General features: G+C 37.6%; 1 protein-coding gene across 1 annotated transcript; it reads left to right on the forward strand.

Annotated features, from left to right (window-relative positions):
- The first annotated feature begins 2,901 nt into the window (after positions 1–2,901).
- On the forward strand, positions 2,902–20,515 carry slc12a4 (solute carrier family 12 member 4). Its single transcript, XM_085364125.1, has 24 exons — positions 2,902–3,349; positions 11,043–11,140; positions 11,230–11,361; positions 11,727–11,873; positions 12,249–12,303; positions 12,520–12,650; positions 12,811–13,052; positions 13,324–13,538; positions 13,802–13,966; positions 14,324–14,422; positions 14,545–14,602; positions 14,735–14,909; positions 15,235–15,353; positions 15,566–15,664; positions 15,812–15,931; positions 16,120–16,224; positions 17,117–17,285; positions 17,972–18,167; positions 18,440–18,609; positions 18,878–19,009; positions 19,348–19,455; positions 19,580–19,767; positions 19,939–20,072; positions 20,178–20,515. The coding sequence occupies exons 1-24, from the start codon at positions 3,214–3,216 to the stop codon at positions 20,267–20,269; spliced, it is 3,285 nt and encodes a 1,094-aa protein (XP_085220251.1). The 5' UTR covers positions 2,902–3,213; the 3' UTR covers positions 20,270–20,515.
- Positions 20,516–21,381: the final 866 nt, after the last annotated feature.

Consider the following 21,381-nt stretch of genomic DNA (forward strand, 5'->3'; position numbering starts at 1 on the left):
CAGATTTTCAGTGCTGGAGACAAAGTGGAAGGACCCTGCAGCCACGTCAAGCTAATCATGGCAGCCAAAGGTAATTGGATTGACTTAAGTCCCAACAGGCCCAGTATTAGAAAATTGTAATCAGTGTCATTGGTAGAAAGACAAGGGGTGCTTTGCTTTCAAAATCAATTACAGTTAGCCAGTAAAGAGTCATTTGTTAAAAATGCAGAGAAATCACTTTGTTCATACATTTGGCTTTAAAATGCTCTCTTTTTCTCAAGAAATGTTGGAAGGTAGAATCATGGGAACAACTGGCTGTGATAAAACCTGACAAGTAAACCTAAAGGTTTCCAATATTTGACATCATTCCTGAACCTTTTGCATGACTGATTCCTGCATTGCTGAGAAAAAGGATTTAATACTAATATTCCAGTAGAGACTGTTACACCAATTGTTCTGTAATTTAAAATCCCTGACATAATTTGCATGTTTGGACTACTCTTAGGTTTCTAGAACTTATTACTCTCACAATGTAAACAAAAAGGTAACTCCAACACTATATTTCAAAATAATCAGTACTTGCTGTCATTTTTCTCTGTTGTATGGATTATTGAATTGAGTTGAGAATGTGTTTCTTATTGTGTCGGTTTTGCTTTTTTATCCCATCTCTTGGAAAGATAAATGCTGAGAGAAAATCTTGAAATAAATATAAATTGATGTGTATTAAATGTATGACAGCTATAGGTTAACCATTTACATTTAGATCTGTGCTATAGCCTGAAAAGACCAGAATGAATAAGTGTTCAAACGCTGCCATCTAGCGGATGATAACCATAATCACAACTTGGTTAATGTACATGTACATGTACTGCAACAGGAAGAAAGGTCAAAAGATGGAGTGTGAGTTATGATCATATCATTCTGGTAATATATAACTTAACATCATATGGTATCACACATGCTCATGTACAAAACTGTTGCATTATAGGAGAAAGGGTGTTAGGAAACAGAAGTTAATTCTACTTTGCAAACTGATTGTCGAAGTACACTTGATATTAAGGATATTTAAGCAAAGTTATCTACATACCTCTCCTAATTCTGACCTCAGCAAAGCATTGTTCCTTCAAGGATGAGATACTGTACTGGACAGACTCAGTACACTGAGTCTACTGGTATGCCTTAGGGCAGTGAAAAATATAATAAATTATATTTTAGAAAGTTTTATCACTGTACTTTCAGTTGCAGTAACTCACAGTACCAATTCCCAAGTTATCTTCTATGCTGTAAACAAGCTGGCTCTCACGTTTCATGGAACCTAGCAATCCTGCTAAGACATCTTTCCACAAGAATGAGTAATCATTCTTGTGTCAGTGCCCATTGCTCACTGACCTTTACTTGTACACAGCACTGCATGAGTTAGGAAATAACCTTATATGGACAAAGTCTTGTGTGTATTACTTTTTCAAGCCAGAAAACTGGTCAGGAAGACGAAGAAGAACAACAAGAAGAAGAAGAAGCTATAAACAATTACTACTATGGGCTGAGGAGAAATTTGATCTCATATATAATTTGGGGGTTGATGATGTGCATAAGATGACTAACAAACCTTCTTATAGGAGTATGATATTGATTGCAAAGTATTGCTTGCAAGGTGAAGCACTGTGTTCCCAGGTTGATTTTAATGTAAATCAGATATATTGAAAACATCTTTAAAGGAGGCCATCTTCAGTATTCTTATAATCATGACAGTTACGTCATATGAGCTAAGAGGTATAGATTCAGATTAGATTTTTTTTAATACACTTTCATATTCTAAACCTTTATATTAATTGATTTGGAGTTACATTAATTGAGATACAATGTATGGCATGTGGGAACTGACTGCTCCTAATTAAACTATAAACCTTTTTAAAAAAAGATTTTTTTGTAGTATATCATAAAGCATTATATTTACTGTATACTCTATTTTTAGTTTCAAAAAATAGACACTATAGTCTTGACAAGGGTTAAGTAATGTACATCTTTTGCACTGGGTCAGATGCCTTTTACGTCATATAAACAATGCCATTGAACAAAAACTTGTGTCTAACTGTACAGTACACAAATCCATAGATGCAATAAATATTTTCCCCTTTTGTATGAGGTATGTGATTGTCATTCATCAAAACTTTAGCTCATTTGCATAAAATTGTTTTATAATCTTTAATAGTTTTTATAACAAAGAAAATGAAAAGTATGAGAGAAAAGAAATAACAAAGCTTCAGCAATCAAAGCCTGTGCTGCAGTAGCAGCAAGATGTGGAAAAAAAGTCATCTTAAAAAGGAACTCTAATAACAACTTTTCTAGAGTGTCTTTGATCTCTCGGTTTTTATGGTTTTATAGTTGCAGACTAGCTTCTATTCCTGGAAAGAGGAGGGTAAACTTTACTTCTCGTTCTGATGCTACTGCAGTTCATTGCAGAGGCTACCCACGCAGCTTCAACAGCTGCTGACCATCATATTCCATTAACATACAATTAATTTCACTCAGTTAATAATTATTTCACTCAGTTAATTGGTTATTTTACAAATGTTAGTTTTAAAAACATCTCCCTTAAATCTTAAAAAAGCTCTAGCTTCAAATCCTAAAATAACATCTAACTGTCCCCCTGTTTACCATGGGGCCCTAGAGTAAGTTTTTTTTCTTCTTCCATCTTACACTGATAAATGCTTTTTTTTCCCACTCCGTCTTTTTAGGCCTGTGGTTCCACTTCACCAACATTGATTATTTTCCAAACTGCCACGCTGCTCTCTGTGTGTTTTAGGAAAAGCTTGCTTACACAGAGGACTGCCTGTCTGAACCTTGAACAGACAAGGACCACTCTGTTAGATGTCATTATGATACACGGAGACCAGAAGGGGGGGAACCTGCACTCTCTCACGCTATGTATGACTCGGTAACTCTTTAACAATAGCTGTGCCCAACAGATTATTACTTTTATTTGGAGTTTGGGCATATGGGTGAGTGTCACACCCCTTACAGCTGAACCTTACAGTTCACACCAAAACCAAAGAAGAAGAAGAAAAATCAGCGAAGGCTGGCCTGTGGGCGGAGAGTATGATAATACCCTTCAGAGGAAGTGAGCGCAGTGTAGTGGAATGTAGCTGCCATTAGTGGGAGTTGAGCTGAAGCTGCCCAACTGCTTGCCCTCTAAGTTGTGTTTGAGCAAGAGACACCGAAAAGAGTGATGAAAACATGCCTCACTTCACGGTCGTACCAGTGAAAGATCAAGTTCAGGCTAGCTACGACAGCTTAGAGGGGATTAACTGGGTTGATTACAGGGATACTGGACAGGACTACCCTGATCATCAAGATACTGTCAGCTCTGATGGTAAGTCTAATAACTTTTACGCAATTCTCAACTTTTGAACAAAGGGACTTTTTAAGTTCTATAGTTCAAAGAAGTGTGTCCCTAAAGTGATAATTCATTAGCTGGACACGATATTTGTTGAGATTTGTTTCCTCCCGAGAGAGCCTTCTGAACAGCTGGTTGAATGGTTACCATGGCAATTCTCCATTGCCAGAAAGCAGTATTCCTGCAGTCTGTTTTTGATATTAGGGTAAAATTAGAGAAACATTTATCACATTGGAGCTGCTTTTTCCCTCCATCAGCAAGTCTTTTAACATAAACTCAGGGACAGATGAGTAACAAAGGGAAACAATGAAAGGGGTGAGGACTGTGGTGGGAAGAAACAAAGGGGATGGTGGTGTGTGAGTGGGGCCTGTACTCCGGCAACAAGAAAGGCCTCAAGTGCTTCCTCGCACAAAAGATGGAGCTCTTTTTGTACCAGAGGAGTATTTTCTTTCATAGATCAGCTGCTAAACAAAACACAAGCAGATTCCTCCCTCCCCACTTTTCAGTCTAAGCTGTTTTCTGCACTGGATCATGATAGAAAGAGTGGAACCATACTCTGAAAGAAAAGACAGGGAGAAGCTCTGAGTTTGTAGCCTTTGGGTAGGATTATGTGAGAGCATTGCCAGTTTGCATTGCCAGTTTGCATTGCCAGTTACGAGCAGGAACTTATTTGTTTTAAATAAAAGAGACACATGGGGTGTGGCCTTCAAAGGGGCACCCTGCCTTTACTAAAAGCCCAGAAGGCTGCACAAAAACCACAAGCAGCACTGTACATTTCTTACTATGTGACTGTGTTAGTTTATTTATTCTAGTGCAGCCACTGTTTAGTTTTTTTTTTAAAAAATATGTTCGGCTGTGTTTGTCCAAAAATGTGGGAGTGCATGTGTGAGTAAAACATTTTCCATGATGCAGATGAGATTACACATGCTTCAGTGAGCCAAAGTCTCCAGTTGACTGATATTTGAAGCAAAACAATAAGAAATCTCAGCACATGTTGATGCAGCTCCTGGCTCGTATACTTCTGGAATATATGGAAGCCACCCATTAGAGTTGAAAAAATGGCACAAGTTGTCTTGAAATAACTCTGAAGTTTTTTTGTATTTCCCACAAGGCTTTTGCTGTTTAACCTTGTCTTCCTGCTGTCATAATTCTCTCTAACCCACAAAAGAAGCTTCCTGAAGTGCGAAAAAAAAGCAACAACCATTAAAAATTTCAGAAGGCAGCATGGATGACTATGCCAAACATGATGAGGAGGAGGAGAAGGATGTGAAACTACTAAATGATTAGAACAGCAAAATGTCCTATTGTTTTTCAGTTAATCAGATGTAGAAATTAAACTCTCTTTAGCTACTCAAGTTGACTGAGGTTTTATAGCATTGCTTTTCTTTAACATGTATGTTTTTAAAGCATCATACCATACTTAAGTATTTATGAAAATGATAATCAAAAGAAATGTGTTTTAGTAATTAAGATTGGAATATGTATAATATGAAGTAATTCTAGCTACATACATATTAATTTCTTCTCCATATTATCTTTCCATTAATCCATATTTAGACAGAAGAAAAAACTGGAAAGTAGTCTGTGGTAAACAGTTTAAGAAATGGGTGCATGATCTGGATGATTTCATCCTGGGAGTGGTGTGCCTGGCAGTGTTACATGCTGTATATGTCTGCTACAGTATGACGAATGCAGCACGGAGGAAGTGACACAGTGCGAAGTCTGTTTAAGGCTCTGAATTCAGCTCTGTTCAGCTTACAGGACAAACTGTGCAGTCATTATGTTGCTGTAGTTGAGACCCTGAAATAACAGAATTCTTCTGCTGTGGGTTTACATTCTATGATTCTTTGCCCACTGAGCTTTAAAATATTGCTTTAGGTCATTGTAGTTTGTGTAAGTTTGTTTACGTACACCTCTCTTAAGGCCCAGTCACAGTATTGTAATCAAGCTAAAGTCTGGACTTTGACTGGGGCATTGCAACACCTAAATGCTTTTGTTTTTTCCAACAATTCTGTTGTCAATATGCTGATGTGCTTGAGATAATTGTCCTGCTGCATGATCTAATATGGACCAAAGCGCTAGACAAATACAGGCCATTTACCAAGCATTAGTCACTGGAAAGGTAGACTGTCCAAAGGAAAGTCGTTTTATTCAGTTGAAGAAGAGCACCAAAACTGCTAACATGTACTTTTTTTGTTTTTGGAAACTATTCCAAACAAGTCTTTCAGTTCAGTCTTTTTTTTGATTGCACTGCCTTGAACATTGGCATTTAGCCTGTAGCCTCTGAGATGTAGTCCCTGGATTGTTGGGGAATTGAGCATTCCATGGTTTGAACTTTGAGTGAGTTTAATAGGATGTCCACTCCTGGGAAGATTGTGGCATTGTTAAGCCACACCTGAATGCTACAGGTCAGCATACTGTCAAAATGTTGCCTTTTAAAGAGGTGCTCATGCTTGCTAATGATCATTTAATTAAGAGCACCTGGCTGCTACTTACTCTCTATTTATGTCTGTCCTGTCTATGGAATCATGAAGGGTGTTAATTTTTCATAGAGAAATTGCAAAGAATTCTCTGAAAGGTTTTCTTTTTCAGGTGACTATAGGTGGCACTCTGATATAAAAGATAAACATACTTGGATGGAGTGGAAATATAGAGCTAGTGACAGAGTTAAAACACAATGACTGACACACACACACACACACACACACACACACACACACACACACACACACACACACACCTTTCCAAGCAACATGTCTGAGTTCAAGTACTTGTAATACATTTTGTCACTGGTGACATAGACGGTCATACCCTGATTAATGGATAATTTCATGCAATGCAGCTATCTTGCCATCGTCAGCCATCTTTGTTCTATCTGCTGGTTTGCATGAAAGTGACAACAGTGCTAGCTTGAACCCCCACCTCCGAATGTTCCACCTTCCTAGCTTATGTTGAGGATCTCATACTTCAGTACAGCTGTACTTCAGTACTGTTCAGATTAAAAACAAAAACAAAACCTTCTGTACTTGTTGTGCAAGTACTGAAGGTACTAAGAAATATATATTTAGTATTTTGATCTTTTACCCCATTGCAGCATACTTTTTAGCATTCTAGGGAGATTGTGCGACCTTTCACACTAAACAAGTATTCACTCTACTTACAGAAAACACAACTTTAAACCACTTCGTAAAGACACAGCAGATGTTTTCCCTGTGCTCACTACATTTTACAGTTAATTTGCTTATCAAATACTTCAGACACACTGGCATGCCCATTTATTTTATTGGTGTGTTTTTGGAAATCCATTGTATGATAAACCTTTTACGACCCCCTGAGGTAATCAGACTGAGCAACCACCCTTTTCTCATCATTAGAACACATCAGAGTTAATATGTTTGGCTGTAAGTCTCAGCAGGTTAACATTCCTCTGCTCTGGTCAGATTGTACTCGCCATGAAATACTGTCATTACAACAAACCTTGCTGTAATAGCATTGCTTTGCTTACATGATTTCTTGCCAAAGGCTAAGACAATGAGGAAAGTGGAATTTCCGACACTGTGCAGTAGGGTCCTTGATACCAGAGGCTCAGTGATGTGCAAAAGGCTGGCCTGTGTCATTTGATTGCATAGAAGAACTACTGTTGCATAGATAAAAATGGTCTAGATCTAGTTAATAACTACCTACAATGGGCACATTTGGACCAGAACTGGTTGGCTGAGTTACCATAGCTTTCAAACTCTCAGGGGAGCTTGCATTGCTTATTTTGGAAAATGATGGTAGCAAGACACTATAACAAGAAGAAAGCTGACTAAAAATGTTCTGCTGAAAAGTCTTGTGTCCTTGAGTTTATGGTTGATATTACTTTGAGTTTAAGCATTTATGTAGACCATGTAGACCTGTTGTTTTGCTCTTGTATTGCCTCTAATGAAGTAATGATTAACACATTCACAAGTAAAAGGTTGCTAGTTTGATTCCAGCTGGAGATACAAATGCCCTTTGGGGTTGTCAGGGAATCTGTAAAACTCTGCCAATTCAAACATGTGAATCTAACCGCTATGGGGACCTCTTGTGGCAAGTGAGCAGCCGAAAGTGACTTCTTGCACCAGTGTGGAAGACTTCTGCAGTACACATGCCATACGTGCCATCATGTGTAGTGAGAGAGCATACTGAGTGCACAACATAGAACAAGTTTACCTTTTAACTATTTGTATTGCTGCCACGCAGCATTTGTATCCTCTTTGCACAACCCTGTAGAATAGACACATCAATATTTGCTTTGTATAAATTTGTTATATAAAAGCAAACACACTCACACACGCACATACACACAGAGGGGGAAAGAGTGAGCTGTTTGCAGATGGTGTATTCAGTTGTCATTAGTACAATATCATTGCCAACTTACTTCATGGACTAAGCTAGGACTTAAGTCTCTCGCCCAGTGTTAAGTCTTAAATATTTATTAAAGAGGAAGTTTAGCAAAGAGGCTTTTTCAAATCCTAAGAAGCTAATAGACCACAATATTGTTTTCCATGTCTAATCAGCTTTACAAAGTAGATAAACGTTGCTAGACACACACACACACTCACTCACTCACTCACTCACTCACTCACTCACTCACTCTTAGCCTTTCGCCCTGTATTTTAACTTGTCAATGTAAAACTAACCCTGAGGAATATTAGTAATGCCATACTCATGTTTATTATTATTTATTTTGTTTTTATTTAATGGAATAAGTTCATTTTATATATTACTATCACTATATCATAGTAATAGTGTTAGTAAAAATAATAATAATAAAAATATCATAATAACACTGATGGATTTTAATATTTTGTGAGATATCTCAAACATGTTTTGTGAGATTTGATGAGTGTATAACATCATAAATAAACTTGAACTTTGGTTTTGTTTAGAACTTTGAAATGCTAATACACAACAGACAGATTTTATTGCATGTTGTGTTTGACATGAGCTAAATTGTTAAAGTGGAAGTAGCCAGATAGTTTCTGTTGTTTTGGAAATCTCTACATGGATATCACCATTGTCAGTCATATAACATAGTATGATTTTCAAATGAATACAATTATACGTTAGTCAAATGCTTCTAACTGGATGTTCTTAACATGCAAAACGCACCTTATGCTGACTTTTTCAAACATTAGAGCCACCATCACTTTCAGTCGCCACAATTTTCATACAAACTGTCATCGCTGAAATAATGAGTTAAAGTACTTAAGATTGTTTAAAACAATTTTGCAATGGGATCATATTAGCTGTGAAGCTTCTAGCTAGTAGTATACTAATATTATACCGTACCAATGAGATGCACTACATCTATCTTGGAACTCAGCCTTCATTGTTGTCTGAACTACAGATGTCTAAAATTTTTGGAGTGGTTGTAACAGTGTTGTACCGACTGCCCCGTGATGGCTTTTCTATAGTGGAACTCAGAACGTCAAAACTGTATCAGCTTTGCTATCACTGCTGGTAAATAGATTTGTTGTTGTTTTTTATCTATTTACACATTTTTTCGTAGATAGATAGATAGATAGATAAATAGATAGTTGACTTTTATATATTTTTACTTCTATAAACTGTGTTATTCCCACAGTGAAGTTTTAAATCTTCTAGCTGTAGCTGTGAGCTGTTTTGCAGGGAGCACAGATGACAAGTTAGCACATGCAGTAAAGCCTCTGCTGCTCTGTGCTCACAGCAGGACTACAGTTTGCCTTCATAACAGGCCAGTTAATCTTTAATCTTTTAGATTAGACATTTAATGTGAGGTTATTAACAAGAAACCCCTTCTGTCTCCTTGGCTCATTGTTAAAGTCAGATTTATGTTGCCTGCCCAAAAAGGAAAGAGTTGCACGCTTAACTATTTGATGTTTTAGCTCTTTGGTTATTATGCAGAGCATTCAGCATGGCCGAGTCAGTTCTTGCCAGGAAGCAACTGAACATCTCATGGCAAACCAAACATCAAGACAACACTAGATGGCAGTATTGAGATAGTTTTTTTTTTTTTCCTCTTATTGCCCCCTAGTCATCCTTGCATTCCAGCTATAGATAGGGGTTTCACGTGAATTTGGCCTTAAACTTTCAAAGATCAAGGTTTCTTTTGTAAAGAGAAATGTCAAGTTTCATATTATATCTTGTTACTGAGAATTTGCAATGGATGGTTTTCAATAACAGGTTTTTGCATGTATGCTTATCTTTTATATTGTGTTGCTTTTTGCTGCAGCCTGGGAGCAACGAAATGTGATTTTGCATACAGATATATCCAGAATGATCATGAGCACATTTTAGAAATGCAGAAAATATAAGACTGCTCTTTAAGGTGATACCGTGAATCCAACCCAGCCTTTATATTCCTGTGAGAAGGCTTGTGTCTTACATATGTGTGTAAGTGGTGTGTATGAGTCAGTAAATTATCCCTGTTTTCTCCACTCCCCACCTCTTACCCCTCCTCACTGTACGCCATGTGTTAGATTAGGCCCCTGAATGAGTATTCACCCTGGGTGACCGAGTGTCCTGGATAGCAGAACATAGCATACGCTGCTGCACACTGCACAAACAGTGCATAAGTGCATAAGTATGCTCGCTGATAGCGCTGTTAGCAGCAGTGGGACGCAGAACACAGGTGAGTAAGGACCAGCATGGAAGTTCAGCCAACTCACTTGCTGGTATTTTCTGCACAGTTGAGAATACTTTTCTATTTCATGTCCACTTGGTACATTGGCTGGGTTTTTGCTGCAGGATTCATTTGGGTTTTAAGATGCCGCTGTTAAAGTTTACATGCTCCAATAATCCAAGGTTAGGTAATTTCTAGGTAATGAGATGTGTTTATGCCTATGAGTGTGAATGTGTGTGTGTGTGATAAAGTTAGCAGAGCTGCTTTGCGTGCAGTAATTGCCCCAGGCGCTGTGCTTGTCTCTGTTTGATTCTCTTCCTCAAACGCAAACATTAATGAGAGTGAAACTAATTATAATCCTATTTATCACCTGGTCTTGTGCTGCTTTTGGCCTTTCATTGCAATTTTGCTGAATGAATTGTCTTTCTAAAGATTACTGCTTCGTGAACGCTGTTAAGATGTTTCAATTAAAATTAGCAGTGACAGTTAAATGCGAAGAAGAATTGCTATGGAATAAAAAAATTGAATTACTATTTGTTTCTTTTTGTTTTCATTTTTTGCTCCTGTACAAACAATAGTGTTGATAATGTTTTTCCTCTGTAATAATGTCACATATTTTATATAGTTCAGATAATTATTAATTAAAAAAAATCCATCAGGTGTTCTTTCTTTGAAGTGTTGATGTCTGTTTTGGTGTAAATCCATCGATGACTTTTTATGGGATTTGAGACTCACTGAGCCATTGTCTTTTGTCCATTTTACATATAGCTTTCATTTATTTTTTGTTAAAGAAGTGCTCGACTTTACCATCACAAGATGCTGTAATGATGCTACAATATTGTTTCAGCCTTTACAAACATTTTGGGAACCATACCTCATATTAGTGAATCAGTCATTAGCTTTGCTTATGTAAATGAGAATAATGTTTGCCATATTTACTGTCCAGAAAAACATTTGGTAGGCCTAAACTAAACTGCTGGTTTTCCACATCTTTGTTTTCATTATGTTTTTATTTACTTTTCTATCCCTTTTCTCTAACAGGACATGGCAACCATAAAGAAGACAGTCCGTTCCTTAACAGTTCTGATGCTGCTAGCAAGAAGAATGACTTCTATGACAGGAACCTGGCATTGTTTGAGGTTTATTATTTTTACTGTGCAGAATTTCTATCAGATTATAGATTAAAATCAATCTGCTGAGATTAACTTCATGTCCTGTCTTCTTTCAGGAAGAGCTGGACATCCGGCCGAAGGTTTCCTCTCTGCTCAGTCGCTTGGTCAACTACACCAACATCACCCAGGGCGCCAAAGAGCATGAAGAGGAGGAGAGTGCTGAGGCGTCACGTAGGAAGACCCCCAAGGTCAGTAGTCGGGGCAGAGCAAGGGAACACTGTGCTTCACTGTTTTAAAAATCCGTACACTCTGTCTTTTGAGGTTTGGAAACATTATACTCCTCTGGTGGTTCTTTCCCTGCCACTTTGTCCATGTTATTAAGGCTTGCTGATTGATTGCTAATGCCTTTCTACACTCTGCATTTAGACTGTGGCTGTGTAAGACCTGGATACATGCAACGAGCTGATAACATGATTGAATGACCTTTAAAAAGTACATCAATCAATACTAATGATCAATACACTTGTTTCCTGAAATGTCATGCTCAATACTCTTCTCTCTCTCTCTCTCTCTCTCTCTTCCCCCCCCCCCCCCCCCCCCCCCCACCTCTCAGTCTCCCAACATGGGCACTCTGATGGGAGTCTACTTACCGTGTCTCCAGAACATCTTTGGTGTTATTCTCTTTCTCCGACTGACATGGATTGTCGGGATGGCTGGCATCGTACAGTCCCTCTTGATTGTCCTTATGTGCTGTTCATGTGTTAGTATGCACAAGCACACTATACCCAGATATACACACAAAATAAAACCTGCTTAGTTCTCCGACCAGTGTGGGACATTAGCCAATGTTTTGTTGCTAAACCAGTCAATCAAATTCAAATGTTGGATTACGTAAAACTGCAGCAATTATTCAAAACTAAACAGTTTTTTTCTGCTCACCATGCCCCCACTGTCTTGTCTCAACAAATACTGTGCATGTTCTAAGTTACATATTCTGATCCTTGTAGGACTAGATGAATACCAAGACTTTTCCTTAGCTATCAGTTAGATCTGCAGATGTTAACATTATACACAAGAAAGAGAAGTTGCCGTGGTGTCTGCATATGTTTATTTTCTTTTCTCTTTTGTTTTTTAGACTATGCTGACAGCCATATCTATGAGTGCCATTGCTACTAATGGAGTTGTTCCAGGTAACACTTAGAACGTCTTTATTCTCTTCAGTTCAGTGTAAAGGTTTCTTTAATTTTATTCTATATTATTTTTTATCCGTTTTAAATATGTGTAGATTATTTTGCCAGTTAATTAAAATTGCACATTGGCATTTGCTATATAATCTGCTGGGTGCTCAAAAAAGAAAATGAGAGAAATTTCCAGTGAAGTTTTGTGTTGATGTCTTTTGTGTATAGCTGGGGGAGCTTACTTCATGATCTCACGCTCACTTGGTCCTGAATTTGGAGGAGCTGTGGGGCTGTGTTTCTACTTGGGCACTACCTTTGCTTCTGCCATGTACATACTGGGGGCCATCGAAATCTTCTTGGTCAGTTTGCCAAAATGATATTCTCCTGTTGCATTCAAGCTCACATTTGTATAGTAAAATATAGTTCTAGATATGGTTTATTAGTTGCATACTATGGGTTTTATACTGTATAGGGTTTATATCCTGCTATGATTTTTATTGTATTTGTTTTCCTTTCTAGAAATATCTGGTTCCCCAGGCAGCCATCTTTCATGACACGGAGCCCCATAGGAGTGACAGTGCCATGCTGAACAACATGAGAGTTTATGGCTCTTTATGCCTCAGCCTGATGGCTGTGGTCGTTTTTGTAGGAGTCAAATATGTCAACAAGTTGGCCTCTCTTTTTCTGGCCTGTGTGATTATCTCAATTGTCGCGATTTATGCTGGGGCAATCAAATCTGTGACTCATCCACCCGAATTCCCGTAAGTCATAGTAAAATAAACATGTCTTAACAAAACATGGTGAGAAATATGTTTTTTCTTTTATGTTTTTTTTTTCTAAAATAGAAAAACTAGTTAAATGCCTAAACAGGCTTATTGAAGTCAATTTGAGGTAATCATTCCTAAAAAAAAGAAATGGTGACCAAATTAGTATGAGTTTAATAGATGGTTATACTAATGCAGCTGATATGTTTTATGTTATACTGATGTGTAACGTTGATATTTTCATCTTTTGTCCATGTTCTTGTTGTAGGATCTGCATGTTGGGCAACAGGACTTTGGTCAGAGATCGCTTCGACGTCTGTGCTAAAACTATAATAAAGGGCAACATCACAGCGCCCAGTCAGCTGTGGGATAAGTTTTGCCTACCAGGGAACATGAGCAGTGCTCATTGTGATGACTACTTTATCCAGAACAATGTGACAGAGATACAGGGCATCCCTGGACTTGGCAGTGGAATTATTAGAGGTAAAAACTGACAAGGTATTAGTATTTGGTATTCTGCATTTTAAGAGTAGGCTGCCCTTGAGGTGGCATGAAGCATACAAGTTAGTAGAAAACAAGCTGCCCTAGTGTTTTCTTAATGTAATCTCATGTAGTCTTACGTTACAAAGAGATAAATGTGATATCAGGAAGTTTTCTTTTCAATGGCAGTGAGGCGTTGAAGTTCATGAAAGTCCAATTTTAAGTTCTGTCTAAACATCAAATCTATCTTTTTTTTCATCCTATAGACAACATGTGGGGAAACTACCTAGAGAAAGGAGAGCTCTTGGAGAAGGCGGGGCTACAGTCTGTGAATGCCCATGGGGCTCTGGAGAACTTTGGCATGTATGTCTCAGCAGATATTGCTACATCATTCACACTTCTGGTGGGGATCTTCTTTCCATCTGCCACAGGTAGGACAGTATGATAAAGCTGACAATCTAACTTTAAGAATAAGATATACAGCTTTTATGACACTAACGTCAGCCTACTGGAAAGGTAGAAACCCATTTTTAAACATTACATTCGTCAAACATGACATGGTTGTGACAATAGCTTGAGTGTGCGATTATATGAATGTTCTTTAGAGTTTAAAGCATTAATATGCATTTAGTAATTTTATGCTACCTTTCATGTTCTCATTTCTAAAGTAACACATGAACAGTCAAATTGTGTGGAGATGGCACAATGCTCCCTACAGACAGTAGGGGGCATTGTTTAACAGTTTTAAAATTTGTGTTGTTTTTATCTGTGGTCCATTCCTATTGCAGGTATCATGGCAGGCTCCAACAGATCTGGTGATCTCAAAGATGCTCAGAAGTCTATCCCTGTGGGAACTATCTTAGCCATTACCACCACTTCACTTGTTTGTATCCTCACTTCTGGCGAATACAAACTCACAATGTTTATTTTTGCAATTTAAAGTTGACTGAAAAGCAGGTATGCAATGCACATTGGTTTTACTTCGAGATCCTTAACTTATGGTAATCAGATTTTAGTTCTGTGGTCCTGTTTGGCTCATGCATTGAAGGAGTAGTCCTTAGGGACAAGTAAGTTTATTTTTGCAATTATAATGACTTTACTATTACAACACTTACTGTAAATGGTAAGGTTTCACAATTGGAAATAAATAAATATACATATAGTAGTTAGATATTTATTCAATCAGCTTGTACTTGCAGGTTTGGGGATGCAGTTAAAAAAAATTTGGTGGTGGGAACTCTTGCCTGGCCATCTCCATGGGTCATTGTTATTGGCTCCTTCTTCTCTACTGTTGGAGCAGGCCTGCAGTCTCTCACAGGAGCTCCACGACTTCTACAAGCCATTGCAAAGGACAACATCATTCCCTTCCTGAGGGTAGGACAGCACAGCTTTGATGTGGTTCAACAGCTATTTCTGTAGGGGAAAAACATTAAAGCAACTCTGCAAAACAGAAATAGCCTCTGTACATATACAGTATAATAAGAAAATAGGTTAATCCAATTTTCATTTTTTTCCTTCTTTTGGGGTTTTTGTTTTGTTTTCCCCCTGAAATATTTGAATAATTGCGGTAACTTCCCAATACTTATTTGCATCAGGTAATATCTTATTTACAGGATTGTTTGAATATAAAACAGTATGAAGCACGAAGACATTTGCATTGCTTTATGCGAACTATTTGAATTTTATTTTGTTTTTTTAGGTGTTTGGTCATGGTAAGACAAATGGGGAGCCTACGTGGGCACTGCTGCTGACTGGGCTTATCGCTGAGCTGGGGATCCTTATTGCCTCTCTGGACATGGTGGCTCCTATCCTTTCCATGTAAGCTCACATATATGATATTATGTATTGTAAAATATTGAGCATATATTCCACAAACAGGCCTTTCTCTTTCATCAGAGCCATCAAATATATCTTTTGTCTTTTTGTTAAAATCTTTTATCACTTTACTTATCTCAGGCATCAAATTTCCTCTCTGTGGTGCTCTACTATATTATCTACTTTACATGTTTTATTTTGTGCCCTTTTAACAGGTTCTTCTTGATGTGCTATCTCTTTGTGAACTTAGCCTGTGCAGTGCAAACTCTTTTACGCACACCAAACTGGAGGCCAAGGTTCAAATATTACCACTGGTAAGTAAATGTGTTGTATATTTATGTTTTATGATGAATTTTACTAGTTTTGCACCCTTTATAGTTTTATTGGTGACACATGAGAACCAGTGGCACCTACGTTATCATGCAAAAAATAATTTCAGCTTTTATGTATCGTACTAACAGGGCTCTGTCATTCCTGGGCATGAGTATGTGCCTTGCTCTGATGTTCATCTCCTCCTGGTACTATGCCATTGTGGCCATGGGCATTGCTGGGATGATCTATAAGTACATTGAGTACCAGGGGTACGTCTGGAATTCACTTTACACTGTTTTGATGTTCCTATCCTGCAACTATAAATTTTCATGTGGTTTGTTGTGGTGGTTGTTTTTCCATGTGACCTTTGCATACAAGTAGTAAATATCATTTGACAACTAATTATTTCATCTGTCTTGCATTACTATGACTTTTTTCCTCTCTTAAACAAAAACAGAGCAGAGAAGGAGTGGGGAGATGGCATAAGAGGACTCTCTCTTAGCGCTGCACGCTATGCCCTACTAAGACTAGAGGCTGGACCACCACACACAAAGAACTGGAGGTATAGCTACACTTCAACACCAGCGTTGACTGTTTCTCTTTAGATACTAACATTTGGATCCCATTTTCGAGGAACATGCTGCATGCTGGGACATAAAAGTTTAGTTTTCTCATTTATGAGAAGAATGTACACACAATAAACAAAGCAGCATCCAACATCCTGCAATCTACTGACCACAAGCAAATAGCTGACATTGGTACTGGTTCCTTGTAACAGCACAACATATTCATTGAGTATTATGTTTAAAGTAGCACAACCAATGTTATAGAAGTTTTGGTCAGAATATTTTTTTTTTTCCCCCTTGTTTTTAGTTGATAGCGTGACTGCTTGGGAGTTTCAGTAAGTTAGCTTGCCACACTGATATTGCCACACTAAGTCTGAACTTCCTGTCACAATGAAAGAGAAAAAAAAAGTCACTATCTGCAGAAAACAATTCAATCAAGGCAATAGTTAGATTAAATGTAAAGATGATAGCCTAATAAGCAAAATCAAAAATATCTAGGTAACTGGGCAAACTTTTGGTATTCACGTAATACTTTGAATAATTCTGGTCAATGTGGAAATCAGTCCTAAGACTTCAGTATTTCAATAGGACCTAATTCATACTGAAACAAATATGATATGGGTCTAAATAACTGGAACACTGGTGTTTCAGTAGTTAAACAACAATCCTACAGTTTGTAATTAATAAGCACAAAGTCACAGCCCACTCTTTCATCATTCCTTGTTTATGGTGAGTCATAGTTCATTGTCATGAGCGTATTCGTGATGTCCTTATTTTGGTCAGAGTTGCAGCACTGAATTAGAATTTCTCCATTTGCTATTTACTACTTTGTACATTGCAAATGGAGAGGATGCATTCTCATATAATCTATGACTTTCCGCATTGCAGACCTCAACTGTTGGTGCTGTTGAAACTAGATGAGGACCTCCATGTAAAATATCCCCGACTGCTCACCTTTGCCTCGCAGCTGAAAGCAGGAAAAGGCTTGACCATTGTGGGCTCTGTTATCCACGGTAACTTCCTGGACAGCTATGGAGAAATGCAGGCAGCTGAGCAGGTAGACGCGTGAAAGGGATGCATGGAGCACTCTATTGTTTTCTATTATACTGTGCTGCTGAGAAAGCGGCTGATTGTTACAAATGAACACCCTTTGTAATTTGAAAAACACAATGAAGCATAGAAATGCTTCAGCGTGAATTGTGAAATTTATGTCACATTTCTTCAGCGGTGATTGCTTTATCATTATTTTTTAATGCCTTTGTGATGTTATTCAAAGGGTATGGCAGCAAAGTGCTTGTTGTTAGCGGTCTAACGACCAATGAGCCATTTCAGACAAAATAAGGGGCAGTGCTGTAAGATTTTTCCTAATGTGATATGACTGGTATGACTCCCCCAGAGAATATAACAACAGAACCAGGTTTTCTGTTGGCTATGTTGCAAGAAAATACTGAAACCGCTCATCTTCTGTTCACTAAATGCTGAGGTTATTCATATATTTTTCATTAGGATGGATACTGTGGATACTGAGCAGGGAGGCAAACACATGCATTTAATTTATCTGATGAATAGCTTTATTATCATCCTCTGTCATCTGTGATTCCATTTCTATAACTAATTATCTATTTTCTTCAGTGATTATTATGTAGGTCTACTATGTGTAGTTTACCAATGTAAAACTTTTTTTTAAATTTTTTTTATAAAGAACTACTATTCAGTCTTTCCACATATTTCTTCCCCTCCCAGGCTATCAAGAATATGATGGAAATTGAGCGGGTCAAAGGCTTCTGCCAGGTTGTGGTTGCATCTAAGGTACGGGAGGGCATTGTCCATTTGATCCAGTCATGTGGTCTGGGTGGTATGAAGCACAACACTGTCGTAATGGGATGGCCATATGGCTGGAGACAGAGTGAGGACCCTCGAGCCTGGAAGACTTTTATAAGTAAGAATCTTAAGAAAATGAAAACTCACAAATTCAGCGGGGTCCCCAGTGATGGCTGCTTACCCAGATTATGTTTTAGACAATCTACAAACCTCTATAATAAAGCTAGTCTAACTTGTAAATATACCTTGTGGATGCTTAACCATGGGTTTCAGTTGGATTGATATATCTAGTCAGCCACTCATTTGTTTGCATTATCTGTATCCAGTATACTTTTTACACTATGTGATTTGTGTAAATATCTTAGCCTGCACATTTTCATCCAAACCCAGACACGGTTCGCTGCACGACAGCTGCACAGCTGGCCCTGATGGTGCCCAAAAATGTGTCCTTCTATCCAAGCAACCATGAACGTTTCACAGATGGCAACATTGATGTGTGGTGGATTGTCCATGATGGGGGGATGTTAATGCTGCTGCCTTTCTTGCTTAAACAGCATAAGGTGAGATGAAAGTATTACATATATGTGAGGGTTTTTTTTTTTTTTAAATTCATGTTAATTCTGAGCTTAAATGTTTCACTTTTCATCAAAAACACGATTTAATAATAATCTGCTTAAATAACTCCTTTTCTTTAACCCGCCTTTGTTAAGTTTGACTTTATATGCTGTTCTAGGAATTGTCTTTAAAACTGAGGTTTCTTTTTTAATCATTTATTTATTGCACAGTATATTATCGTTGTGATATCTCAAGACTTTATTTGTAATTTAGGTCTGGAGGAAGTGCAAGATGCGCATCTTTACTGTAGCCCAGATGGATGACAATAGCATCCAGATGAAGAAAGATCTGGCCACTTTTCTTTATCAGCTGAGAATAGAAGCTGAGGTGGAAGTGGTGGAGATGGTGAGTCCCACTTATACAACTAATTTTGAAAAAAAAGAAAAGGAATTCTTATGCTTTGGATTAAAAAAAAATGTTAGTGACTTGGTCATTTAACAAAAAATCTCAAACCAGTCGTGTATGACGTCAGGTTAAACTGACAACATCTAGTTCGTTGCTTACTATAAGGCTCCACCAACCTGTACGTGAAGAAAAATGAAAAGCTGGAACAAACTAGTGCTTAACTTAATATTTCAGATAACAGAACACCATGAATGAATTCGTTTGCACCTCCAAACTCCCTATGTTTCATTTACTATAACCATTAACATTACTCCCCCGCTCCCCAAATGTCATTCCAGCATGATAGTGACATTTCAGCATACACCTATGAACGAACATTAATGATGGAGCAGAGGTCCCAAATGCTGAGGCAAATGAGGCTTTCCAGTGCAGAAAGACAGCGAGAGGTAGGGTTGTTTTGAACCTTGTTAAACTCCGGAAAGTTATATTTGTGAAATATATGCATTTTTCGAGTTTAAGCTTAATAGAGTGACAAAATAAAACCTCATTTGACTCCTATGGAATCCCAAGGCTCAGCTTGTTAAAGACAGACACTCCTTGGTGCGTATGGGGAGTCTGTACTCAGATGAAGAAGAGGAGATTGTGGAAGCTCCTCCAGAGAAGCTTCAGATGACATGGACTCGAGAGAAGTGTGAGGCTGAGAGGAGGAACAAAAACAATGCACCTGAGAACTTTAGAGAGCTCATAAGCCTCAAACCGTGAGTCCGACTAAGTCAGATTAAGCTTCAGCTTCTTCTGGAATGATTAAACCATTTTACTTTTAACCACTAAAAGCACACACGTTGAAAATTTATCTATTACTTCTCTGTGTGTCTGAGTGAAAACCTTTTAGAGGCACAAATCAAACTATCTCCATTGCTACATTCCAGGGATCAGTCCAATGTGCGGAGAATGCATACAGCTGTGAAGCTGAACGAAGTAATAGTAAACAGATCCCATGATGCTCGATTAGTACTGCTCAACATGCCAGGACCACCCCGAAACACAGACGGAGATGAGAACTGTATCCTTTGCCACTGAAATTAAAAATGCTGTTTTGGGTTGTAGTGTGTATACAGAATGTATAGGTTTTTGTCTAATTGGTATAGTTTCTTTAACGGTACCTCAGACATGGAGTTTCTGGAGGTGCTGACTGAAGGTTTGGAAAGGGTGCTTCTGGTGAGAGGTGGAGGGCGGGAAGTTATTACTATCTACTCATGACTAAATAAGAGCTGCTATACGAGGGCACTGACCTCATCAGAATAAATTCCACCTCAGTTCAAAAGGTGGCAACCAATTTGCCTGCAGACAATTATGCGTAGATGCATAAATTTGATATTTTTTTTTTATGGACTTTTGATTATAAAAAGAGGTTCATTCTATTCTTGTAGAATATTGGGACACTTTTGAATACATATCATCCTGTTTGTTCATTCTTTTATAAATGAAAGCTGTCATTTATGCTCTTTTATTTCAAAACTTGTCAGAAACAAACTTTTGGGAATTTGTTCTTATTTTTTTAAGGTACTGATTCTGTACCTCTTGTACATGATATTAAAGCTATATTTGGCAATTTGATAGGCAGGATTGTACCGAGTATTACACATTTTGTTAGAACAGTATTAATAGGATGCCAGATTATTATTCTGAAACAATTCTCTGATTATTTTAGGGAAACACAAATATTTATTTATTTATTTTCTAAACATTTCCCCGATGAGAATAAAGAAAATGTTACTGTGGGTATCGAACAAAGCGATGGATATTTTGTGTGTTGTACAGGTGGCTTACAATCTAGATTGTAAATCTGGATGATGGACATTATAATGCAAGAGGAAAGAGTAAGAATTTGTATTTTTTTTAAGATATGAGTCAAAGTGTTCATGAACATGACCTTTAAACTGTTGCATGTATACTGATAAGCTTACATGTTTATAAAAAAAGATGCTTTAATTTAAAGTTGGAATCCTTATGGTTTAATTTTTTTTTTTTTTTTTTAAATCTACTCATTATTTACAGTTGACCTTTTCTTTAACTGCCACTCTAAATCCATTCTATAAAACAATGGCTATCTGTATCAAATCTATACCTATTAGTGTGGAAGTCTTCTTTTTTTGCACTGAATTGTAATTTTCAGACTATACACACACACACACACACACACACACACACACACACACACACACACACACACACACTATTTTGTAGCTTCTAATAGTTTATATTACCACAGGCATCACTAATTCAACTAAGACTGAAACTCTACAAGGATTACATCTTTAAATTAATCTAATCTAGAATCTGAATATGTTTTTAGACTTTGTTTTGTGTAT

This window comes from Diplotaxodon limnothrissa, linkage group LG1, assembly GCF_057381915.1.
Source record: "Diplotaxodon limnothrissa isolate DT_005_m linkage group LG1, D_limnothrissa_male_GT1.1, whole genome shotgun sequence".
In the NCBI taxonomy this organism is placed as follows: Eukaryota; Metazoa; Chordata; class Actinopteri; order Cichliformes; family Cichlidae; genus Diplotaxodon; species Diplotaxodon limnothrissa.